This window comes from Moschus berezovskii, chromosome 6 (genome assembly GCF_049115385.1).
Source record: "Moschus berezovskii isolate FMDL1 chromosome 6, NW_MosBer_1.0, whole genome shotgun sequence".
NCBI lineage: Eukaryota > Metazoa > Chordata > Mammalia > Artiodactyla > Moschidae > Moschus > Moschus berezovskii.
This window is the reverse complement of record NC_142465.1, coordinates 116543257-116569391: the sequence shown is the minus strand read 5'-3', so window position 1 is coordinate 116569391 and position 26135 is coordinate 116543257. Positions and strand designations below refer to the sequence as shown.

Below are 26135 nucleotides of genomic sequence, written 5' to 3'. Positions count from 1 at the left end.
ACCCAGATTTAACCAGGCGGGGGCCGGCTTAGTTTCCCCGGAGGCGCGTCAGGTTCAAGCGAGCTGTTCCGTTGAGGGGAGGGCCTGGTTGGTGAGGGAAATGCTGGGACCCAGTTCGCACCGACACGCCGGGCTCCGGCAGCAGCTCCAGCGCGCAGGCCAGGCAGCAGCGTGGGGACACGGGCAGCAGCCAGCGCGAGTCGTGCCGGTAATGGGCCTTCTCGAAGAGCAGCGCCGCCTCTTCGTCCCTCCCGGGCCCGGAAAGGCCTGCCGCGGCCTCCCTCACGGCCATCCCTCGACAGCCGTTCTACGACGACAGCACTTTTCCCGCCAAGTTTATGCGCAAGCGCACTTGGCAGAGCTCGGCGGCGCGCGAAGAGGAGGGTAATGCGCCTGCGTAAACCGAGTACCTGGCCGTTCAGGCGAGCCGCGCCTCTTAAAGGCAAGTGAAGGGCCTCAGGACTCGCTTTGTACGTCTAAGGCCAAAGCTGTTTGCTCTTATCAGTTCAGTTCAGTTCAGTCACTCAGTCGTCTCCGACTCTCTGCGACCCCATGGACTTCAGCACGCCAGGCCTCCCTGTCCATCACCAACTCCCACAGTTTACTCACACTCGTGTCCATCTAGTCGGTGATGATGCCATCCAACCATCTCATCCTCTGTCGTCCCCTTCTCCTCCTGCCTTCAATCTTACCCAGCATCAGGGTGTTTTCAAATGTCAGTTCTTCACATCAGGTGGCCAAAGTATTGGAATTTCAGCTTCAGCATCAGTCCTTCCAGTGAATATTCAGGAGTGATCTCCTTTAGAATGGACTGGTTGGATCTCCTTGCAGTCCAAGGGACTCTCAAGAGTCTTCTCCAGCACCACAGTTCAAAAGCATCAGTTCTTCAGCACGCAGCTTTCTTCACAGTCCAACTCTCACATCCATACATGACTACTGGAAAAACCATAGCTTTGACTAGACAGAGCTTTGTTGACAAAGTAATAGAGGAAAACAATATAATGGGAAAGTCTAGAGATCTCTTCAAGAAAATTAGAGATACCAAGGGAACATTTCATGCAAAGATGGGCACAATAAAGAACAGGAATGGTATGGACCTAACAGAAGCAGAAGATACTAAGAAGAGGTGGCAAGAATACACAGAACTATACAAAAAAGATCTTCATGACCCAGATAATCATGATGGTGTGATCACCGACCTAGAGCCAGACATCCTGGAATGTGAAGTCAAGTGGGCCTTAGGAAGCATCACTATGGACAAAGCATCACTATGGTGGAGGTGATAGAATTCCGGCTGAGCTATTTCAAATCCTAAAAGATGATGTTTGCTCTTGTAACTTGCAGGAATTCAGCTTCACCACGGCGAAGGTTGAAAAGCATTTATAAAGGTGCTGTTATTAGCCTTGAAAAAGGAAACAATCTATTTGTGCTATTAAAAAATTAAATGATCTCGGTGATTTTTAACAAAAAATTGGTAGCACTATTATTTTAAATTTACGTGACACCTTTCTCTCAATCTAAGATGACGCCTTTCTCTCCGAGATTCTAAGGTGATCCCCTTAAAATATCCTCTCACAGAGAGCTGCACAGTACTTGCAATTTTGTGAGCCCAGAAGGAATCCTGAAGAAGAAAAATTGGTTTGTTAAATATATTAACCAAATCGGTCAATCTACAAGAGTTTAATTAGCACCAAAATGCCCAGCAAGCTGTTAGCGTTGAAGGAGATGAGTGATGCTTTGAGTCAAGGTCATCTTGCTAAACTGTGCCTGGAAACCTGATTCACAGAAACTGCTGCTGCTGCTGCTGCTGCTAAGTCACTTCAGTCGTGTCCGACTCTGTGTGACCCCATAGACGGAAGCCCACCAGGCTGCCCCATCCCTGGGATTCTCCAGGCAAGAACACTAGGAGTTAACAAATGCTCCTGTGGACTTCCCTGGTGGTCCAGTGGTTAAGACTCTGGGCTTCCAATGCAGGGGCATGGGTTTGATCCCTGCTTGGAGAACCAAGATCCTATGTGCTGCATGGTGTGGCAAAAAAAAAAAAAAAATGTTTAATGTCGCTTTTGGGCTTCCCTGGTGGCTCAGAGGTTAAAGCGTCTGCCCCCAATGCGGGAGACCCGGGTTCGATCCCTGGGTCGGGAAGATCCCCTGGAGAAGGAAACGGTAACCCACTCCAGTATTCTTGCCTGGAGAATCCCATGGACGGAGAAGCCTGGGAGGCTACAGTCCACGGGGTCGCATAGAGTCGGACACGACTGAGCGACCGAACGGAACGGAACGGAATGTCGCTTTAAGCTGCTAAATATGGGGGTATATTAGTTTTCTATGGCTACTATAACAAATTACCGCAAACTTGGTGGCTTGAAACAACAGAAATTTATTCTCTCAGTTCTGGAAGCTGTAAGTCAGCAGGACGACACTGTGTGCTCAGTCATGTCCAACTCTGCGACCCTATGAGTCATAGGCTGCCAGGCTCTTCTGTCCATGGGATTCTCCAGGCAAGAATACTGGAGTGGGGTGCCATTTCCTCCTCCAGGGGATCTCCCTGATCCAGGGATCGAATGCACATCTCTTATGTCTCCTGCATTGCAGGTGGGATCTTTACCACTAGCACCACCTGGGAAGCCCTAGGCACTAGCAGGCAAACAGTTCCTTGTTTTTTCCAGTTTCTAATGAGTTGAGAACCAGTGTTTGAGAACTGAAGAGGTAGAAATATTTTCTCCATGAAATCTATACATGGACAGCAGAATCCCAGAAGGGCAGCTACTCAGTGATCAAGCTCTCTTCCCTCATTCCTTCAAAAGGACCTGAATAATAGTATCCAGTGCAAAGTACCACCCCTTCCTCAAACAGCAAATGCTGTTTGAGCATCCTACCTCAATCAGAATTAACTTGGAATAGGACAGGACATGACTATGCCAAAGCCTTTGACTGTGTGTATCACAATAAACTGTGGAAAATTCTTGAAGAGATGGAATACCAGATCACCTGACCTGCCTCTTGAGAAATCTGTATGCAGGTCAGGAAGCAACAGTTAGAACTGGACTTGGAACAACAGACTGGTTCCAAATAGGGAAAGAAGTACGTCAAGGCTGTATATTGTCACCCTGCTTATTTAACCTATATGCAGAGTATATCATGAGAAACGCTGTGCTGGATGAAGCACGTGCTGGATGAAGCACAACCTGGAATCAAGATTGCCGGGAGGGAGAAATATCAATAACCTCAAATATGCAGATGACACCACCCTTGTGGCAGAAAGCGAAGAACTAAAGAGCCTCTTCATGAAAGTGAAAGAAGAGAGTGAAAAAGTTGGCTTAAAGCTCAACATTCAGAAAACTAAGATCATGGCATCTGGTCCCATCACTTCATGGCAAATAGATGGGGAAACGGTGGAAACAGTGTCAGACTTTATTTTTGAGGGCTCCAAAATCACTGCAGATGGTGACTGCAGTCATGAAATTAAAAGAGGCTTCCTCCTTAGAAGAAAAGCTATGACCAACCTAGATGACATATTAAAAAGCAGAGACATTACTTTGCCAACAAAGGTCCGTCTAGTCAAGGCTATGGTTTTTCCAGGAGTCATGTATGGATGTGAGAGTTGGACTATAAAGAAAGCTGCGTGCTGAAGAATTGATGCTCCTGTGGTGTTGGAGAAGACTCTTGAGAGTGCCTTGGACTGCAAGGAGATCCAACCAGTCCATCCTAAAGGAAATCGGTCCTGAATATTCATTGGAAGGACTGATGCTGAAACTGAAACTCCAGTACTTTGGCCACCTGATGTGAAGAACTGACTCATTTGAAAAGACCCTGATGCTGGGTAAGATTGAAGGCAGGAGGAGAAGGGGACGACAGAGGATGAGATGGTTGGATGGCATCACTGACTCAATGGACATGAGTTTGATGTCCTGGGAACTGGTGATGGACAGGGAGGCCTGGTGTGCTGCAGGCCATGGGGTTGCAGAGTCAGACATGAATGAGCAACTGAACTGAACTGAACTGAGAATAGGACAGGGCTTCCCAGGTGGTGCTAGTGGTAAAGAACCCTTCTGCAAAGCAGGAGACATAAGACATGTGGGTTTGATATCTGGGTTGGGAAGATCCCCTAGAGAAGGAAATGGCAACCCACTTCAGTATTCTTGACTGGAGAATCCCATGGACAGAGGAGCCTTGTAGGCTACATTCCCCAGGGTCGTGAAGAGTTGGACACTACTGAAGCAATTTAACAGCAGCAGGACAGGACAGAACCATAACAGAAATTTCAGTAAACCCTCCTCTGAAGACCTGGAGAGGGCAGGTGTTTAGGAGGTGGCATTGGGCTGACCAACATTCCCCAAACCTTCAAAGCCATAGAGTAGCTATCCCACCCATAAGGTATTCCATCCCCAAAAGACGCACTTATAAAACATGTATCAAAGAAATCAGAACCCTCACAGGGCTTAAATAACCAATTTTATTAGAGGTTATTTTATCATCCCCTGTAGGGGTTAGCAGGCCACTCTCATGCCTTCTCTGGATGGGTTTTGAAGACTCTGTGCCTTCAGCCTACTTCCTAAAGCCATGCTGGAGCAGAAAACCCCTCAAATATTTCATCAAACCAGACTTTCTGGGGGCTGGTGGATTCCATAGGGCCCCATGTGGGTTCTCAATTTCCTCCAGTTCTCTTGTCTTGAGAAGAGGAACCCCAGCACTGCAGTGACCTGGTGGCTGAAGGTCCCTCTTCAGAAAAGTGTGGACTCTGATGCTGCCCTCCCTGGCATGTGGGTCACCCACTCTGGGAAGCGGGATAGGACCAGGATCCCTCACACTCAGGTTGGGGGATGAGTGCTGGGCCTTGGCCAAGTGTGGGGACAGGGAGCTCTTGTTCAAAAAGGTCATGCTCAGCCTTGCCGCAGCAGAGTGGAGACTCTTTTTGAAGCTGAAGGTGTCTGTGGAACAGGAGGAAGGTTGCTGCCCAGCCCCTCTACATTCCTCAGGTTCCAGGCTTCCTCTTCTCATGTGTGAGGGCTGCTGACACTGGAATCTGAGGGGTTTCTGAGATGTGTGTTCCTCCCTCCAGTGGTCATAGCCTGCCCTGGGGTATGAGATCCTCACCCTGCGGGAAGCCCTCTCTGCTATCCGGGAGATCCCTGGCCTGACCATCTTTCTCCCTCTGCTGTTATCACTGGAAGGTTCTTGGACCCTTTCTTGGCCACACCAGCTGCTAGATTCTGCAGCAGGCCTAGGGTTCCTGGAAGCCGTGAGCTCCGCCCTGGGAGGAGCCTCTTTCTGGACATCCTGTGGTTCTCTGGCGCCCCCTGGTGGTCTGACTCTCTTAGGCTTTACAGGAGGGATAGAACTGCCCGTTGGCTCCGACCAGGACCGGCTAGGCTTCTCTAGAGCTCTGGCCTGTGTAGAAGGTTTTGAGCTTTTCCCTTCGGGGGGCTGAAACTTCTGCGACTTAAGGCCTGGCCTGGGGCCCTGGGCCTCACTTTCCTGCTGCCCCTGCAACTCACAGGCTGTGTGCAACCCAGGGAGCCTCTGCCCAGCAAGAGGCAGTGGGCATGGTCCTAAGACATTAAAGTGCAGGTAGGACTCTAGGATCCGCTGGGGGAGGCCCCACTTCAGGTGGGCGATCTTCCGCCGCATAAGGGACTCCAGGAGCTGTCGCTGACTCTTCTTGAGGACTGGCCACTTGGGCAGGACAGTGAGGGCAGTGGGACCACCCAATGGGGCTGTGGCAGCTTGGGGGACGTGGCCACATGAGACAGAGGGCAAGCCCAGGGGAGCAGCCAAAGACTGTGGGTTCTGGAGCTGTCCAGTCTGGTCCGCGGTCTTCCCTGGATCCACTCTTCTGTCCCTTTGTCGGTTCCTCTGGGGTTTAGGTCTGGCTTGCCGGGAAGCTGGAATGACACCGATTCTGGGCTTCCCAGCAGTGGCCATGCTCTGGCTGGCCAAATGCTCCCCCTCTCCACTGGCAAGCAGGAAGAGTTCGCTCTGGTCGGGGAGAGCCTTTGTCTCAGGATGGGGAGCAGCAGCCACAGCCTGTTCCTGATCCATGGCCCCATAGTCAGAGCCAGTGAGGGCTAGGGGCCCTTCACCCCCAGAACAGTCAACTTTGAGAGGGCCTTCAGCAGCATCCTTTCCTCTGACCTGGCCTTCGTTTCTTTGCCTTGGCACTCGAAGCCTTCCAGCATCCTCAGCTCTGCATTCTCTGTGGCTCCCTACATCCCCGATTTCTGCAGCATCCTCCTCTTCACCCTCGTTCTGGTTTCCTTGCCCTTGTATCTGGATCTCTCCATCAGTTTCATTTCTTAACTCTGCCTGATAATCTCCACCATGAGCCTGGGTCTCTTTACCATCATCACCTGTGATCCCTCTCAGGTTACTCTTCCCTTGTATTTGAATTTCTGCACCATTCTCACCTCCAATCTGCTCCTGGTTCTTCCACTCTGGTGAGCAGATGTTTTCATTAACCTTACTTTTTAACAGTCTCTGCTTCCCTCCCCCAAGTCTCTGAATATTTCTACCGTCCTTGCTTCCAACCTCTCTCTGGCTTTTCTTCTCCAATGTTGGATTTTCTGGGTCACCCATTCCTCTAGTCTGCTCCCAGTTGCTTCCCCCTGGTGAGTGGCTCACTCCAGTTTCACCATCTAATTGTCCTTCATTCTCTCTCTCAAGTCTCTGGTTCTCTCCACCACCCTCACCTTCAGGTTCTCTCTGGTCTGTCTTCTCTGGTGTCTGACTTTCTGTTTCATGCTCACCTCCCATCTGCTCATGGTTCTTCCTGTCTGACAAATGAGTCTTTTCATCAGTGTTATCTCTTAACTGACTGTGGTTTTCTTCTCCAGGTGTCCAGGTCTCTATACCATCCTCACCTCCAGCTTCTCTCTGGTTTCTCTTTTCTGGAGCTTGAATTTCTGCACCATTCTCGCCTCTAACCTGCTCCTCTTTCTTCCATTCTGCTGAATTACTTTCTACATCAATTTTACTTGCTAATTCTCCCCAGTTCTCTGCTTCAGATGCCTGGGTATTTTTACCATCCTTGCTTCTAATGTGTTCCTGATTCTTCCACTTTGGTATGTGAATATTTCCATTAATTTCACTGTTTAACTGGTACTGGTTTTCTTCCATAAGTTCCTGAGTCTCCTTACTATCTTCACCTTTAACCTTCCTCAGGTTTTTCTTCCCCGTTGCCTGGACATCTGTACTAGTCTCATCTCCAAATTGCTCCTGGTTCCTTGTCCCTGATGGATGAGTCTCTGCCTGAGTTACACCTCTCAATTGTCTCTGGTTCTCTGCCTCTGGTGCCAGGATGTTTGCATCATCTTCACTTCTGTCCTTTCTCTGGTCTCCCTTCTCCAGTGCCTGAAGTTCTGCTCTATGTTCACCTCCAATCTGGTCCTCACTCCCCCAACATGATGTCTTGAATTCTCTGTCAATTTCACTTGCTACTGGTTTCTGGTCTCCCCAACATTGTGCGCGGATCACCACCCAATCCTCCTCTCTTATCTCCCTGAGGCTGTTCCTTCTAGATATCTGACTTTCCTCAGCATCCTCACCTCTGTTTATGCCTTGATTACTCCACCCCACTTGAAGTTCATATCTTAGTTGTTTCTGGATCTCTGCCCTGCATACCTGGATCTTCCCAGCTTTCTCACTTCCATCTTGATCCTGCTTCTCCCACCCTGGTGTCTGGATCTCTGTAACATTCTCATTTTGAACGCATTCCTGCTTTCCCCACCCCAGGACCTGGGTCTCTATGCCATCCTCATTTTTCACTTCTCCCAAGTTCTCCTTCCCAGATATCTGGATTTGCACAGCATTCTCACCTCCACCCTGGTCTTCTTTCCTCCTGTCTTCTGCCTGAATTTCTATACTAGTATCACCTGTAATCTGCTCTTGTTTTCCCCACCCTGGGAGCTGGGTGTCCTCACCATTCTCACTTCCAGTTTGGCCTTGCTTCCTCAACACTTGGGCCTCATTGTTTCCTTCATCCTCTCCTCTGGCCTCCTTGTTCTCAAAAGACTGGGTCTCTACAGCATCCTTATCCCTTTTCCTATCCTGAGTTTCCCACACTGGTGTTTGGGTCTCTGCATCAATTTTACATCTTAACTGTTCTACTTTCTCTCCTCTACATGCCTGGGTTTCAGGAAGATTCTCACCTCCAGCCTCCCCCAGACTTCTCTTCCATAGTTCTTGAATTTCAACTCCACTTTTACCTTGCACCTGGCCCTGGTTCTCCCACCATGGTGTCAAGATCTCTCCAACAGCCCCACTTATTACTAGTCTCTGACTGCCCCAGTCCAGGACCTTACTCTCTGCCATGTCCTCCATCCCAAAGTTTATTGGCAGTTGCCTTCCAGGTGCCTGAATTTCCCAAGCATTATCCCTTCTGCTCTCTCTCTGGATCGCCCACCCTGGAGCCTGGGTCTCTCTACTAGCCTCTCTACTTAATGTCCGAAGGTTTTCCGTTCCTGGTGCGCAGGCCTCTTGTGGGCAGCCCCAGGATTTCCAAGTGGGCATTCCCACTCGTTGGTTGGAAGGAACTGGTAGGAACTCTCTGGAACCAAACGGCAAGCTCTGGGATGAAGGGAGGTTTGGGAGAGGGGTCACGGAGGTGGGGTGGCATCTCAAGCTGACAATATGCTCCAGTGGTGCCAGTTCTTCCTGGGGATGGACCAACAGCTGCTCCATCCTTTGGCACCTGTCCAGCACAGGGGGCCGTGGCTTGCAAATCAGGTGAGTCTGATCATCACTACAACACCAGGGTACCTGCCATGCTTCCCTAGAACTGTCCCGGGGTAGCATACTGGTGCTTGGAAAGGAGGTGGTGCAAAAGATGTGATCAGAAGAGGTGTAGGCATCCCACAGTAAACCTCGACATGGGTGCTGACAAGAGAGCAGATATTTCGTCCATGATTCCTCGAGGCTCCTCCAGTATTCCCTGCTCTTTCTTTGGGCCCACTGTTGGGCATGAGCATCCAGGCCCCTGAACTTGCGAGGACTGAGAAAGAATTCAGGGGTCAGCCTGAAACAAGTATCATGTCTCATGGAGGGCACTGCCCACTTCTGTGGTGGCACCTGTAGGTAAGAACAGGGAAGTAAAAATCTTTGCATTTACATTATCTCATCTAATCCTCACAGATCAGGGTTGTAATCCTCATTATCCAGATGAGGATGCTGGGGTTCAGGAAATGGGGAGTCACTTCTCTTAAGGAAAATATTCATTCAAGAAAGTATTCATTTACACTTCCCTGGTGGTACAGTGGATAGGAATCTGCCTGCCAATGCAGAGGATGTGGGTTCGATCCCTGGTCTGGGAAGATCCCACATGCCGCAGAAACAGCTAAACTGTTACGCGACAACTGCTGAGCCTGTGCTGTAGAATCTGCGAGCTGAAACTGAGCCTGCGCACCACAACTTCTGAAGCCCGTGTGCCTAGAGCCTGTGCTCTGAAACAAAACTAACCACCACAATGAGAAGTCCACACGACGCAACTAGAGAGCAAGCCCCACTCCTAAGTCCTCACGCGGCAACCAAGACCCAGCACAGCAAAGGAAATTACTTAAACTCACAGAAAAGAAAATAAGAAAGAAAGATAAAGAGTTTATCCCAGGCCATGCACTGTTCTAGGTGCTGGATGTACCAGCATGCACAAGACAGAAAGTCTTTGTTGGGAGGTCTCTTCCAGACTTGGAAGCCACCATAACCAAGTATACAACATCATATGAGGTATCAAAAAGTGTTCTAATGGAAATAAAAGCAAGAGTAGGGATGGGGTTAGCTCCTTTCGTCAGAGAATCCTCTCAGAGGAGGTGATGTTTGACTGGAGACCTGAATGAAGCAAGGGACAAACCAAGTGACATCTGAAGAAAGAACCTTGTAGGTGAGGAGACATTCATGCAAAGGCCCTGAGGATAGAACAGGGTCATGTGTATAAGAACAGCTAGGAGGCCGTGTAGTCAGAATGGAACGAGTGAGGAAGAGCGCATGAAGAGATGAGGTCAAAGAGAAATGCAGAACAGATTATTCCAAGCCTTGGAGTTGTGGTTAGGAGTTAGATTTTGTTCTGAGTCTGACTGGAAGTATACCCATGAGTTGTTGCAAAGTCTTGAGTGGCAAAGTGTTATGATCTTTTTTTAAAAGTTTGTTCTTGCTCATGAACATAACGTTAGGCCTAAGCCAGGTGCAGAGGAATATTTACTACATGATGCCGTATGGGCAAAACCAGTCTATGCTTTTAGAAATCAACAGACTGGTGTCTGCAAGCTTTTGGGCTGCTGGTCTGTTTCTTAATCTAATGCTGCACCTGGATGTGTTCAGTTTGCAAAAATTCACTGATCTACACACTTATAATCTTGGACTTCCCTGGTGGTCCAGTGGTTAAGAATCCACCTTCCAATGCAGGGGACTCAGGTTTGATCCCTGGTTGGGGGAACTAAGATTCCCACATGCCGCAGGGCAACCAAGCCTGCTCGTCACAACTACTGAGCCTGGGGGGCTCTTGAGCCCCGGCATCGCAACTAGAGAGAAAACCAAGCACCACAATGAAAGATCCTGCATGCCACAACTAAGATGATCAATTTTAAAAATAAAATTTTTAAAAATAAAAATGCACACTTATAATCTGTATATATGTATTATCCTTGGATGAAAAATCTTAAAAAGAGACAGAAGTTCATTCTCTTCACTGCATGGAACACTGAGCTCCATGGCTGGGTGAGAGGAGGCAGGAGCCAGGCAGAAGGTGGTACCTATAGTCCAGAAGAATGTGGTGAGGGTTTGAGAAATGATCAGGTTTGAGATATGGTTTGCAAGTAAAGCCCATAGGACTTGCAGGTGGATTGAACGCGTGGCATGAGGGAGAGAAAAGTCCAGGGTGACTGCTGGCTTAGAGGTAAGAAAATGCTCTTCCTGAGTTCATCAGAGTTCAGTCTGAATCCATCTCCGGTACACAGGGCATAGAACAGGGTCTCCGAAACAAATGACTGACACAATCATGGTGCGGAGGGAAAGAGGTGGGTGGGACCCCCTCACCTTGATGAACTTCCTCATGCTGCGGTGGGTCCTGGTGACCTTATGCCAGTAGTGCTGGACCTGCCAGATCAGAAAGAGGCAGAGGACAAGCAGGTTACCACAGCACCGAAGGTCCCTGCAGCTGCGATCCTCAGAGAGCAGGCCCCGCACTGGCTCCCACTCAGGACCCCGGAATGGCCCCACAATAGCACAGGCGCCCAGGAGGGGCAGCAACATGACACAGTTTAGGTCAGGCAGGTGGTGTTCTGGAGTTGGAGGGCAGGGCTGATATGGCTGACCTAGCCACTGTGGGGCGGGGTAGCCCCTGCCTCATAGAACTGCTGTCACTAAGGCCACCTCACAAAGGCTTTTGATGCTGTGGCCTTAGCTCCAGCTGCTGCACGTGACATCAGAGCTGGCTAATATGTCCACAGTATAGATGAGAACAACATTGCAGAATGGCCCAAAAGGAATTAAGAGGAAGAAGATCTTAAACACCTTGCCCTCTGGAGTGAAGAGATTATGTTCCCCCCATGTTGATGGAGGGATGGAAACTGCAGTCTGTTGGATTTCTTTCTTCCTATGGGATACTTTCATCCATTTGTCCTTCAGGTATCCAATATCAAACACTTAATGAACACCGTATTGAACATGTGTGTTCTTGTTTAACCACCCAGCATATCCTGATTTTTTGTTGGGGGATTACTTTCCCAACTCAGGATCAGTGTTGATAGGAATATAAATGCTATCCTGAAGACTTTCACCCAAAGGTTTTGTTCAAAATATTGAATAACAGAGCAGGCGGGGTCATCAACCAATCAGAATGGGCCAGGCCTTAACTCCTTAATTGCTGGGTTGTAAGTGGTCCCTGGGGCTTCCCAGATGGTGCAGTGGTAAAGAACCTGCCTATCAATGCAGGAGACCCAAGAGATGAGGGTTCCATCCCTGGGTCGGGAAGATCCCCTGGAGGAGGAAATGGCAACCCACTCCAGAATCCTTGCCTGGAAAATCACATGGACAGAGGAACCTGATGGACTACAGTCCAAGGAGTCACAAAGAATCAGACATAATTGAGCATGCACACACAAAAGTGGTCCCTGGGGTTACAGTAGAAGGGTGTCACCTATTTACCAACCATTTGTAAAGTATCTCTATTCTAAGAACCCAGGACTTCCCTCATAGTCCAGTGATTAGGAATCTGCCTGCCAAGGCAGAAGACACTGATTCCACGATCCATGGTCTGGGAAGATTTCACATGTCATGGGGTAACTAAGCTCTTGCACTGCAACTACTGAAGCCTGCATGCCCCAGAGGCCATGCTCTGCAACAAGAGAAGTCACTGCAATGAGAAGCCTGCGCACTGCAACTAGAGAGTAGTTTCCCACTTGCCACAGCTAGAGAAAGCCCAAGTGCAGTAATGAAGACCCAGCACAGCCATAAATAAATGAAGTTTAAAAAAACACCAGAAAACTCCAATATACCACACAATGCATCTTGGCTAAACATTACCCTAGGTTATATCTGATTCTTTTTCACAGGCTCAGGGCAGCCAAGGAGTGGAGGTGTGACCTAAGTTTGGCCATTACAGAGTCTTTTCCCAAATTCCTTTTGGCTTGCTTGTCACCAAAGATCCCTAAGTGAAAGAAGAACGCCCTCTGGATCAGACACAGTGCCAAAAGATAGGTATCCAAAGTGTCAAAGGCAGCTTCAAGCCCTGCTCTCACAAAGCACTCTGTGTGTTTGGAAAGGCAAACACTGAATAAAGACAGAGTCAATGAGGACTACGAAGGGAATTGTGGGGGCTTCTGGGTCTACCCAGCAGGGGCAATTACCTGGTCTGGGTGATCGAGGAGTCTTCACTGCAGAGGCGATGAACACAAGTCAGCTGCGCAGAAGAGCACAGTACATCACTCCTGATAGAGGGTGAAGGATGGTCTTGGGGAGACTGGGGTGTGATCAGGGTAGAGAAAGAAGGTGGAGGGTGAAAAAGGTAGAGAAAGAAGGTGAAGCTGCAACATGAGGATGAGAAGGGGCTTGCCTTGCAAGCCAAGGCAAGCAGTTAGGGTTTTAAGCACGGAACTGTGGTAAAAGACACATTTCTAAGACAAATTGATTCTGAGCATATGTTAACATTTACTAACTTACTAGTAAGGGAAAGAGCAAACTAAGAAAGGGTGGGCTAGTCCTATGAGAACACGGAAAATAAGTTGATTTTATACAGTTGGGAAACAGAATTAATTAGGTAGAGTTTACTGTCTCACTACTCATAGTCATAAAAACACCAAGCTCCTATCAGTCGTTACTAGGAGATCTGGGATATAATGATCCAAGATGCCAGGTAGGCCAAATAACCACCTGAAATTGTGATAAAGCGAGACACCAAAAAAGCAAATGATAATGACACCTATGACTGTAAATAGGAATAATATATTCCCCAGCAGTGGTAGATGATTGTTGTTGCTTAGTCACTGAGTCGTGTCTGACTCTTTGCGACCCCATGGACTGCAGCACATGAGGCTTCCCTGTCCTTTACTATCTCCCAGAGTTTGCTCAAACTCATGTCCATCGAATGGATGATGCCATCCACCATCTCATCCTCTGTCATCCCCTTCTCCTCCTGCCTTCAATCTTTCCCAGCATCAGAGTCTTTTTCAATGAGTCAGTTCTTTAAATCAGGTGGCCAAAGTATTGGAGCTTCAGCTTCAAAATCAGTCCTTCCAATGAATATTCAGGACTGATTTCTTTTAGAATTGACTGGTTTGATCTCCATGCTGTCCGAAGGACTCTCAACACTCTTCTCCAGCAGTAGCTGATAGGTTCAATTAATATGCAAATATGGGGACTTCCCTGGTAGGCAAGTGGCTAAGACACTCTGCTCCCAATATGGTGGGAGAGAGGCGGTGCCGGGTTGATCCCTGGTCAGCGAACTAGATCTCGAATGTTACAATTGAAGATCCCGAATACCACAACTAAGACCTGAAGTGAAGTGAAAGTTGGTAGTCATGTCTGACTCTTTGCAACCCCATGGACTATACAGTCCATGGAATTCTCCAGGCCAGAATACTGGAGTGGGTAGCCTTTCCCTTCTCCAGGGGATCTTCCCAACCCAGGGATCAAATCCAAGTCCCCCGCATTTCAGGCAGATTCTTTACCAGCTGAGCTCAAGCTGAGCTGAGCCACCAGCTCAGCCCCAACTAAGACCTGGTGCAGCCAAAGAAATGTTAAAAACAAACAAACATGGAAATATAAAACTGCATCCAAGGAAGATGAGGAGCAGGGTCCAAATCACAGGTTCTGCTCTTTAACAGGAGTCATCAGTGGGAATGTCTTAATTTGGAGACAAATTTTATTATTTGACAAGTCATAGATTTGCAGATGTCATAGACTTCATGGATGAAATCTGATGGGATTTTTCATGTAATAAATGTTCAGCCCTGGAGCCACTTCAAACCCATCCATCTGGCTTTTCAAGCATAGTAACCAGATGTGGTGGAAGTAACCCAAGCTGAAAGGCAAAAATCCCAGGGTCGGGTTCAGGCTTTTGCCATCGTGTCGTTCTGTGACTTCGGACAAGCGACTTACCCACTGTGGGCCTCAGTATCTGTGAAGTTAAAGAGCTGCACTTCATGAGTCCCAAGTGCCCTACTGGATCTCTACTTCAAGGTTTCCAAATGAAATACCTGGAACTGACCCCTTATGGTCTAGTTTTGACTAGATCCAAATGGTCCCAAGACATGCCTGGCGTCTTAGGAAGAGAGAGAAGTTAGGGCTGTAATGATCCAAGAGAACTTTTTGCAGGTGGTGAGGGATCCAGGAGGACCTCTTACAGGTGATGAGGCATGAGTCTAGCTTTAAATAGTGGAACTTTGGAGCAGCCCAAGGTAAAAAGCAGCATGCTGGGCAGGAAGAAAGTGGGTGTCCTAGACATCTCCAAACCCAACCTGCCAGAAACTCAACCTCCATCCCCAAACCAGAAGAAGAATTCCCTACTCGACTGAATTCCCTCAGTGGATTCCACTTCTGGTGGACTCCACACTTCACCAGAAAATTTAACAAAGATATCTGAATATGAAGGAAAACATTTAGGATTACCAATTACTATCTCCATACCACTCCTTTACTATCATGTATAGTCAAAAAGATTATATTAAAATCACATAAATGTGCCACAAAGTAAACTAGCAATGGAATGACACCACTGAAATTCTTTGTTTTGGTGTGTTATGTTTTGGATATTGAACTCACTGCTCCTGCCAATAACTGGTAATAGAACGACGCTAACACCACGGTGGGCTTCCCTGGTGGCTCAGAGGTTAAAGCGTCTGCCTCCAATGCGGGAGACCTGGGTTCGATCCCTGGGTCGGGAAGATCCCCTGGAGAAGGAAACGGTAACCCACTCCAGTATTCTTGCCTGGAGAATCCCATGGACGGAGAAGCCTGGTAGGCTACAGTCCACGGGGTCGCAAAGAGTCGGACACGACTGAGCGATGGAACAGGAACAGGAACAGGAACACCACGGTAACGGCGGTCCCTCCCCCAGAACTGAAGTCGTTCCTGGCTGGTGCCCTTTAAGGGGAGAGCCGGCCTCTTTCTGACGTCATTTCCGCTTCCGGCCGTAAGCGGCCATTTCCACTTCTTCCTTGCGACTTTTCGCGGCGGAAAGTTCTTTTCTGGCGTCGCCTTTGCTTCTTGAGGAGGGACGGTAGCACCGAACCGCAGCTATGGTGAGTGCGTGCGCCTGGTTGAAGAGCTGGGAAGTGGAAGACTCGGGGTTCTGTTCTCTCACTAGCGTTCGGCTTAGAACATGAGCGATCTCGCTGGCCCGGCGAGGGGTTCGAGCTCGGATGGCCGAGTAACCCCAAGCACTGTCTTTCTCCCTACCCGAGGTTAGAACGCTAGAGCTGAGTCCCGGATTCTGTGATGGAGCATCTGTCAGCAGTTAGTGCTGCTGGCCGAAGGCCTTCGGTGAGCGGAGAGGGCATAGCCCGGCCTGGGAGAAAGGGACCAACCCACGTGGGACAGAGTAGAAAGTCGGATGAGAAAATTTGATTTTATTGGTTTTATATTTCTTTTGGAGGGGTCGCTAGAGGATGATGTGGAACCCTGGGTTCGGATCAACCTCCCCAGCTCCACTTCCCATTGCTGAGGTTCAGGAGAAGGATATCTCCATGGGTCTGCGCCTGGTGCCTGTCGCAAGTTACATGTGCCAGGGATTAAAGGGACCTTTGGCGTTTGGAACCTGCGTTTGGAGGGAACCGCAGCCTGGAATGCAGGAAAGATTCTTCCTGCGAGGCGGTAACCTCAGAAATCAAAAGTCCTGGTAGCACCACGTGCGAGGCTCCTCTAAAACTCTTGATGGTCTCTAACTTTTTAATCAGATCGTGTGGTTTGGTACCTAGTTTTGGTCGGCACTTAGTAAGGAGGGAAGAGTTTGCAAAAACACTTCGACTTTCATAATGCGGTTTAATCCTTTTAACGGTTCTTGGATCCGAATGGATATCTTCCCTGCTGCCCCACCCCCATTTTGAGGTTGGTATGTTGCTGAGTCTAGAACTTGAACCTTCTAAACTAGTGTTCATCTTTCGGAGTTCCTTGAAAAGTTTTGTAATCAGGTGGTCTCAGTTTAATAATGCATTTAATTGCTTTTGCGCCTGGTATGGAGAGAGTGAGCATGCACTGTTTGTTGTCAAATCAAAACTTGTGGGTTTTGGCTGTCTGGTGTATGAGGAGAACAAAGACTTCAAGCTACGGGTTAAAGTTGTCTAGCAGTAAGATTTCATTCATTCACTCAAATTAACCCTTGGAAAAATTAAAAGGTGAATAAATACACCCTAAGCTGTGATTCATGGGGTCGCGGAGAGTCGGACACGACTGAGCGACTGAACTGAACTGACTGAACTGAAGCAACTTTAAGTTGCTATTTATAAAGTTGGTGGTTTGGTTTTAAAATTGAGTGGAACTTTTGTTGTCCTTGTTGTTGATTTTTATTAAACCAATAAAGTGACTCCTCTTTGATCATAGTTCAGTTCAGTCGCTCAGTCGTATCCAGCTCTTTGCTACCCCATGGACTTAGAACAGGCCAGGCCTCCCTGTCCATCACCAACTTCCAGAGCTTGCTCAAACTCTTATCCATCCAGTTGGTGATGCCATCCAATCATCTCATCCTCTGTCGTCCCCTTCTCTTGCCTTCAATCTTTCCCAGCACCAGAGTCTTTTCCAATGAGTCAGTTCTTCACATCAGGTGGCCAAAGTATTGGAGCTTTAGCATCGGTCTTTCCAATGAATATTCAGGACTGATTTCCTTTAGGATGGACTGGTTTGATCTCCTTGCAGTCCAAGGGACTCTCAAGAGCCTTCTCCAACACCACGGTTCAAAAGCATTGATTCCTCGGGGCTCAGCTTTCTTTTTGGTCCAACTCTCACATCCATACGTGACTATTGGAGAAACCGTAGCTTTGACTGGACAGACCTTTGTTGGCAAAGTAATGTCTCTGCTTTTTAATATGCTGTCTAGGTTGGTCAGCTTTTCAGAATCTGCCTGCAATGTGGGAGACCTGGCTTAGATCCCTGGGTTGGGAAGATTCCCTGGAGAGGGGAAAGACTACCCACTCCAGTATTTTGGCCTAGAGAATTCCATGGACTGGGATCACAAAGAGTCGAACATAACTGAGTGACTCACTTCACTTTCTTCCAAGAAGCAAGCGTCTTTTAATTTGATGGCTGCAGTGATTTTGGAGCCCAAGAAAATAGCCTGTCACTGTTTCCATTGTTTCCCCATTTGTTTGCCATGAAGTGTTGGAACCAGATGATCATAGTGGATCTCCTGAAGTCTCCCCCTTTTATGCCTTTGATGTTTATTAAGAGATGAGAATCCTAGTTCCCAGAGATGGGTGACTGGAAGCTACAGTAAGAATATCTGGCATTTTAAAAAGTGTATTTATGAGGAGTGATAGGAATTAAACTGTTTCTGGGAACTTAACTGTAAGAGGAGGTTCTTAATTGTGACATTATTGGTGAGCATTAGATTTTGATGAGTTAAAAACATAAGTTGTGATTTCTTAGTAGCCATCAAAAAAATAAAGATAACTCCAAACCACTAGAGTGGAAAATGGGTTGGGGGGGGGGACACGACACTCAAAGGAAAGAAAGTACAAGTAAAATGAGGATGACATAATTACAAGAAGAAATAGATATGCAGTTATGTAGCATTTAATTGATTGTGAAGCCAAAACATCAGTATGGAAATAGAAGATGTGAATAACACTATGAATAAACTTGATCTACTGGTGGTAGTGAAACCAGTGAATACTGCACCCATCAATTATAGAAGATAAAGATTAATAATATATAGACCATGTTCTCCCAACTAAAATGCAGATATCTTAGAAACAAAGCGTAAAGAAGATATAAAGAACTCATGGGTCAATTTGAAAATAATAAGGGAAATTTGAAAACAGAACTGAACAATAATGGAAATACCAAATATCAGGGTATGTAGGGTACTAAAGTATTGGAACCTAAGATGGGGGGCACTAAAAAGCTAAGAAAAGATCAAAAGGACAAAATAACATGAAAGAAAAGCAGGAATTACTGAACTAGAAAATATATCTTGTTGTAGGGTGGACAAAATCAGAAGAGTATTTGAAAAGTCCCCTCTGATGAGATTAATCAAGAAAATATGAGCAATGTGATATCTGTAAATACAGAAACTTAGAAAAAATAGATACCTGAAAAAATCAGAATCAAAATGAATTAAAGAAGAAGTAGGAGGGCTGAATAATAGTAAAGAAACAAATATTATATTGTATGTTAATTATAACTCAGTAAGAAAAACTAAAAGTTTTGTTTTTCGTTTTTTAACATGGAAAAACTTTAACTGTTAGTCGCTGAGTCCTGTCTGACTCTGCAACTCCACGGACTGTGGTCCACCAGCCTCCTCTGTCCATGGAATTCTCCAGGCAAGAATACTACAGTGGGTAGCCATCCCATTCTCCAAGCGATCTTGCTGACCGAGGGATTGAACCCTGGCCTCCTGCATTGTGGCATCTGAGCCACTACACCTACTTTAAAAAATAGCTTTATTGAGATAATTTCATACCATAAAGTTCCGCTCTCTAAAGTGTGTAAGTCAATGGTGATCATTTTGTAATGTATAGAAATATCAAATAACAGTGTTGTGCACCTGTACCTAACATAATATCATAGGTCAGTTATGCATCAATTTTAAAAACAAGCGTGTAGTAGAAAAAAAAGAAGTGTATAACTCAATGGGTGTTCTTATATTTACAACCTTGTGCAACCAACACTAGAAAAACTTTAAAAATAAAGGAGAAAAGTCTTAACTCACCCATCTTGTACAAAAAATATGATAGAATTCAGTGCCAATTCATTTGTAAAAGAAGTTCTTAAAATATTAAGGAATAGAGTGAATTTTCTTAAGCTGAAATATCTGAGTAAATCTAAATGATATTAAGGCTTTTGGAGAAATTATAAAACTATTTAAAAGCACGAAAGAGTTAAGTAAATATATATGCTTAACTGGTTTAACAGATTCTGTATCTTAAAGGTGTTTTATCCTAATTGGGATTACTTTAAATCTACAAATCAATGCTGTCCCAGCAGGCTTTTTCTTTCCTTTTTTTTTTTTTCTTAGTAGAATTTGAAAAAGCTGATTCTAGAATGTATCTGCGTGCTCACTCTCTGTTAGTCGCTTGGCCATGTCGGATTCTTTGTTACCCCATGAAGTATAGCCCACCAGGCTCCTCTGTCCATGGGATTTTCCAGGCAGGAATACTAGAGTGGCTTGCCATTTCCTCCTCCAGGGGATCTTCCTGACCCAGGGATTGAACCCGCATCTCTTGAGTCTCCTGCATTGCAGGCGGATTCTTTACCACTGAGCCACCTGGGTGTGTGAAGAAGAGCAAATAATTAGAGCTCTTTCCCACTTCGTGAAACATATCGAACTTCCCCTAATTTCTCATCACCCTGGGACCATGACAGATTGACCCAGTGTGTTGTGTTGGTGTGTGGGACCAGGCTTCCGGGTGCGAACGGGTTCTCGACGTCACTTCCGCTGACTTCACTTCCAGTTCCTCTGGGGGGGTCGCTTCTAAGCTCTTCGGGGATCAGGTAGGAGACGATCAAGGCTGACTCAACATGGTGAGTATATCCAGTGGGCCGTTGCCCATGGGTGCCGCGTTCCGCAAGCTTCGTGCCACGGTCCAGCTTCCAAACCCAGGGTTAGACCGCATCACTGCAGGCAAACTGCTTGGTGCTCAGGAATGGTAATGTGGGCTGCACCCAGGTTATGTATATAATAAAATAAATATTTGTAAAAAGAAGCACAGGGAAAGCAAATGAGAAATTAATAAAAATAGTTAAAGTCGAGAGCTGAAAATAGGGTAGGAGGAATGGAATAGGCGAGGCACCACTGAGTTTGTTTTTTATGTGTGTTATTTTGCAGTGGATCCAGTGGGGTTGCAGTTTATCTATAGGTATTACAGCATGCGTCTGTAAAATGAGAAATTTCAACAACTTTGATGCCACTACTATACCCCCAAGTTTAATAATTCGTTAATATCAAATATATAGTATTCTCCCCTGGTTGCTGCTGCTAAGTCGCTTTAGTCGTGTCCGACTCTGTGCGACCCCATGGACTGCAGCCTACAAGGCTCCTCCTTCCGTGGCATTTTCCAGGCAATAGTACTGGAGTGGGTTGCCATTGCCTTCGCCTGGTTGCCGCAGGCCTCCAAAATAAAGCAACCTTTCCTTTCCTACCAGCACTTGTCTCTGGAGAATTGGCTTTCAAGTAGCCAGACCTGGGTTCTGGACCTGGATTTGGTAACAGTATTAGAATCAAAGGCTGGGACTTCCCCGGTGCTCCGGGCTAAGACTCTGCGCTTCCACTGCAGGGGGCGCAATTTTCCATCCCTGATCGGGAAAGTAGGAATCTCCGCATGCCCTGCGGGCAAAAAAAGGTTGGCTGGAAGGCTTGATCATAGATGGTTTGTTCTTTAAGAGAGGCAATCTGCTTAGTCTCTCAGTCGTGTCCGACTCTTTGCAACCCAATGGACTGTACGCCAATGAACGCCAGGTTCCCCAGTCTATAGGGTTTCTCCAGGTAAGAATACTGGAGTGGGTTGCCATGCACTCCTCGAGGGGATCTTCCCAACCCAGGGATCGAACCCAGGTCTCCCGCATTGCAGGCGGATTCTTTACCTTTGAGCCATCAACGAAGCCCAGAGAGGCACTGGTCACATGGTATTTTTTTTGTGTGATGTTGGTAGCTATTAAAATCAATACCTGGATCCATTAATTGTTTGGATTAATTAACTGATTAGTATGGATTGCAGGATGGTGCTATTTAATTGTATCATTCTTTAGGTGGAATGCAAGAGAAGTTTACCTGGTGCTTGGTTACCTACTAACTCAGTCTACATAGGAAAGACTCTACAGTTTACTAGTTTTCAAAACAATGACTTTGGAACCACATAAATGTTTTATGTAGTTTTAAGAATTTTTAAGCAAACTAAATACAAAGGAATCTTAATTGTATATCAGGTTGATAGCCACAAGGTAAAATATAATTTGAATAACTTTTGAATATAGTATTCTGACTGGATGGTTTTAGTTATACATATTGTAAGATTAAAAGGAAATTTTGACCTTGGTGGGTTTATAGTTGATGGAGGTAGTATTGGTATAGCAACTCTGAATTGCAGGGTAGAATAAATGAGAAAATATACTTTGATGTTTTGGAAACCAGGATTCTTACTGAAAACTGAAGATTCAAATATAAAGGAAATAGAACTTTGTGCTGGGTTTCTATAAATTATACTGGTTTAGATTTAGTAAATTAAATGTGTATGTTTGGGGGAGGGGAAGTAGGGAAGCTCCCTATTGTCCCTCTCAGTTTTTGGTTGAAGTACTTTGTGACTTGTCTGGAACAACTCCTGGTTCAGTTTGAGTCATGCTTTGATTTCCCCTCAACAGACTGAGGCTGATGTCAATCCGAAGGCCTACCCTCTTGCAGATGCCCACCTCACCAAGAAACTACTGGACCTCGTTCAGCAGTCATGTAACTACAAGCAACTTCGAAAAGGAGCCAATGAGGGTAAGGCAACCAGAGGATGGTCCGAGAAGAGTGTTAACAGCACTATCCCTGTCTGGGTTCTGGACTAGATTTCTAAGGTGGAAAGAGGGCTGGATGCTTTTGATTAGGCCCACCATGGGGACTTAAGAGCAGCAGTTTGTGTGGCCTATGGGCTAGCACTGGATCACAGAGATAAGCAGTCAGGAATAAGCATTTGAGGGGGTTTCACTGGTAGCTCAGTGGTAAAGAATCCACTCACCAATACCGGAGACAGAATTAGAACCCTGATCTGGGAAGATCCCACAAGCAGCTGAGCATCTGAGCCTGTGTGCCATGACTATTGAGCCTGTGCTGCACAAGAGAAGGCACTGCAGTGAGAAGCCCACACATCACCACTGAAAGAGTAGCCCCTGCTCGCCACAACTGGAGAAGAGCCCATGCAGCAAGGAAGACCCAGAACAGCCAGAAATACAAATATAAATTAAATAAAGGAATAAGGAATTCCTTATAATAAGGAATAAGGATTTGAACAATGCTGTGGGGTGTTGAACTTGCTTGGTGAGTTGCATGTGGTGTGAACTTTCCAAAGTGTTGATCATGGCAGATTCGGATGGAAACTCCTGATCCTTGGTCACAGGGTTGGAGAAGTGCTGCACTGCAGTGCTTCCTGCTGGTGAAGCTTGGGTGAAAGCTGTTCCCGTCACCCAGGCAAGAGATAGTGGTGACTTGGAGACTGTGGTAGCAGAGGACAAGAAAAGAAGGGCTCTTTAGGATTTAGCATGTGTTTTGACAGAACTGAGGAGTTTGACATGGAGTTTGAGGAAGGCATTGGGGATTTGATGCTTGGCTCCCTATCTTCCCAAGGCCACTGTGGGACAGAGAATTGCCTAGTCCTGGACATTTTTGCCCATTTTTCTTGTACTTGTTTCTTTTCCTTGGAAATTGCTTTGTTGTGGCTTCCCTGCCCCAGCCCCCATCACCTGTTGACTTCATGTCCTTCTCTCCGCAGCCACCAAAACCCTCAACAGAGGCATCTCTGAGTTCATCGTGATGGCCGCAGACGCAGAGCCCTTGGAGATCATCCTGCACCTCCCACTGCTGTGTGAGGACAAGAACGTGCCCTACGTGTTTGTACGCTCCAAGCAGGCCCTGGGGCGAGCCTGCGGGGTCTCCAGGCCTGTCATCGCCTGCTCCGTCACCATCAAAGAGGGCTCACAACTGAAGCAGCAGATCCAGTCCATCCAGCAGTCCATCGAAAGGCTCTTAGTCTAAACCGGAGGCCTCGGCCACACTCCCGGCTGACTCCTCTCCAGCCCCACCGCCCCCCAGAGTTATGTATCATATTGTCTGTTAGCATGTAGTGTTTCCAGCTACCTTCTATTGTTATAAAATATTTTAATGCTCAGTCTGGTTTTTGCATTTTTGTATTGTTGTCTTGTTTTATAGGTTGTCAGCCCCTCCCTTAATCTCCCCTTCCTCTCTGCCATTTTATCCTCCCTTTTGGAAAATGAACTAACGCCCAGAACAGGTGAAACAGGCTGGATGACACCACTTACAGGCAGGGAAGAGCCGAGGTAGAGATTTGGTCCCAGCTTTTGGGTGCCTGCCTCCTACTGTGCAGGGCATGATGGCATAACTGTCTGCTTGTACCCCTCGTTCCCAGTGTACAGGGGCGTTGTGCACGTGTCTGAGTCATTGAGGTGTTTCCTTTGCTCTGCAGGGCGTTCTGTGTCGTTTGGGGAGGAAGCATGTGTTCTGTGAGGTGGTTGGGTGTATGCCTGAAGTGTCAGTTGCTGATGTATCCCTGCTGTTTGCTTTTGGTAATGTTGTATTCCCCCTAACTCCCACCTTTGCCCCCGAGGGTGGCGGGGCAGCAGCATACCAAAGAGACACGCTGCCAAATTCCAGAGGTGCCCAGGTGAGTGAGACATGGGCCAGTTGACCTAGGTCTTGAAGGCATGGCAAGAGGTTCTGGAATGGAGGATTCTGGGCCCATCACGGAGGACTGATTGGAAGCTGCAGCAGAGATGATGGAATCCAAGGAAGCGTCCTCACTTTGCTGAATGGCAGTTTCTTCAGTGGACCCTTGTACCAGCTCTGAGGGCCATTACCTGGGCCTGTCTCCTGCTATGATGGGGGTCAGATGTGTATTCTCTGTCCCATCAGAAGGATAGTGCTAATGTGTCTTTCTTGTGAGCATCCCCTAATAAGAATACATACATTCATATTCCAGTTTAAAGAAAGTGTGATTCTTGGTAGGTGTCCAGCTGATACTTGACTGAAGCATTAGAGTGGTTAATAGTTTCTCTTACTTTCTCAGTTTTCACCAGGAAGCTGTGCAAAAGCCGGCACTTCCAGATGATTTCTGGCAGTTCAGAATATTCAGACTTAATCATTGAGGTGTCGCTGTCACTCTGGAAGAGGATTTCTCAACTTTTCAGCACTGTTGATATTTTTGGTTAGATAATCGTTTCCTGTAGAAGCCTGCCCTGTATGCTGTAGAATGTTTAGCAGCAAACCTGGCCTTTACCCACTAGAATATAACCACTCCAGCAGTGGGTTCCTAGGGAAGCTAAAGCCACCCTGTTGTGCTAAAGCCTGTTCTGTTCCTACTGGGCTAGTAATCTCCTTTGGCTTACTCCAGCATATGTATCTTTTATGTATCATGCTATAAAAGACTGAAATAATTATGGGGGTGAAGGGAGATCAAGTAGTCCAATCTCTGGAATTTCCTGGCAATCCAGTGGTTAAGACTCCACTTGCCAATGCAGGGAATGCAAGTTCAATCTCTGATCCACTAGAGATCCCACATTCCACGAGGCAGGTGGCAGTGGTGGTGGTTTAGTCGCTAAGTCATGTCCGACTCTGCGACCCGTGGGCTGTAGCCTGCCAGGCTCCTCTGTCCATGGGATTCTCCAGGCAAGAATACTGGAGTGGGTTGCCATTCTCTTCACCACCACGAGGCAAGGGGGAGGACTAAACCCATGAACAACTACTGAGCCTGTGTGTTCTAAAGCCTGTGCTTGGCAACAAGAGAAACTACCACAATGAGAAGCCTGTGCACCACAACTAGAGTAGCCCCCTGGAGAAAACCCTTAAGCAGCAACAAAGACCCAGCGCAGCCAAACAAAAAACAGCAATATGACCGTGTCAAAATTGCTGTAGTGATGAAGAGTGCTGGCAGGGCCTGCAGGTGAGATGGCCCCAGCTGCACGAGTGTCCAGAGTAAAGCTCAGGCAGGACTGGCTTTCATGTGTGATACAGTCAGTTACAATGAAGATTACACATTTGGGGATAGTTTGGGCTCAAACCGCAAAGGCTGGATAGTCGTCACAGCTCCTGGTCCGTTACAATAGGGGTGTGTTTCCCTCTAAAACGGACTTCAGGCTGGAATTTCTGTTTGAAGGCAACGGAGAAGTGGATGACTAGGCTCTCCCAGATTTCATGGTCCTGCTTTGCTTCTACCCTTTTAATAAGACATTAAAAGAGATGTCCCCTCTGCATTCGGCCTGGAGGGGTATACACACACGTGCAGTTCTCTCCAGCAGCCCCGCCCCCACCTGCCTCTGCTGACTGCCATTCAGGCAGAGGCACCTCCCCGTTCCTCCCATCCCGGCGCGCTCTCGCCAGGTTTGTGGCATGCAAGCACAGGCCATTTCTGCTCAATGACCGCGCGTCACCACCACCTGCTGGACTGAAGCGTTTTTGCAGTCGAAGAAATTGGGTAATGGCAACCCACTCCATTGTTCTTGCCTGGAGAATCCCAGGGACGGGGGAGCCTGGTGGGCTTCCGTCTGTGGGGTCGCACAGAGTCGGACACGACTGAAGCGACTTAGCAGCAGCAGCAGCAGCATGGCAAGCCACTCCAGTACTCTTGCTTGGAAAATCCCATGGATGGAGGAGCCTGGTGGGCTGCAGTCCGTGGGGTCGCTAAGGGTCGGACACGACTGAGCGACTTCACTTTCACTTTTCACTTTCACACATTGGAGAAGGAAATGGCAACCCACTCTAGTGTTCTTGCCTGGAGAATCCCAGGGATGGGGGA

General features: G+C 47.2%; 3 protein-coding genes across 3 annotated transcripts in view; 1 reads left to right on the top strand and 2 right to left on the bottom strand.

Annotated features, from left to right (window-relative positions):
* The window catches only part of MEI1 (meiotic double-stranded break formation protein 1), a 63532-nt gene extending 63240 nt beyond the window's left edge, over positions 1-292 (bottom strand). Inside the window, exon 1 of the mRNA XM_055396274.2 lies at positions 122-292. Within this exon, the coding sequence (XP_055252249.2) occupies positions 122-292 (171 nt within the window). The remainder of the gene's footprint in view (positions 1-121) is intronic.
* A 4209-nt stretch (positions 293-4501) lies between these two features.
* LOC148777740 (uncharacterized) lies at positions 4502-11235 on the bottom strand. Its single transcript, XM_088836765.1, has 2 exons — positions 11020-11235; positions 4502-9063 (listed from the first exon to the last, which is right to left on the bottom strand). Exons 1-2 carry the CDS (start codon positions 11233-11235, stop codon positions 4546-4548), a joined length of 4734 nt encoding a protein of 1577 aa, XP_088692891.1. The 3' UTR covers positions 4502-4545.
* Positions 11236-15601: 4366 nt separating this feature from the next.
* SNU13 (small nuclear ribonucleoprotein 13) lies at positions 15602-23495 on the top strand. Its single transcript, XM_055395949.1, has 3 exons — positions 15602-15722; positions 21991-22111; positions 23100-23495. Exons 1-3 carry the CDS (start codon positions 15720-15722, stop codon positions 23360-23362), a joined length of 387 nt encoding a protein of 128 aa, XP_055251924.1. The 5' UTR covers positions 15602-15719; the 3' UTR covers positions 23363-23495.
* Positions 23496-26135: the final 2640 nt, after the last annotated feature.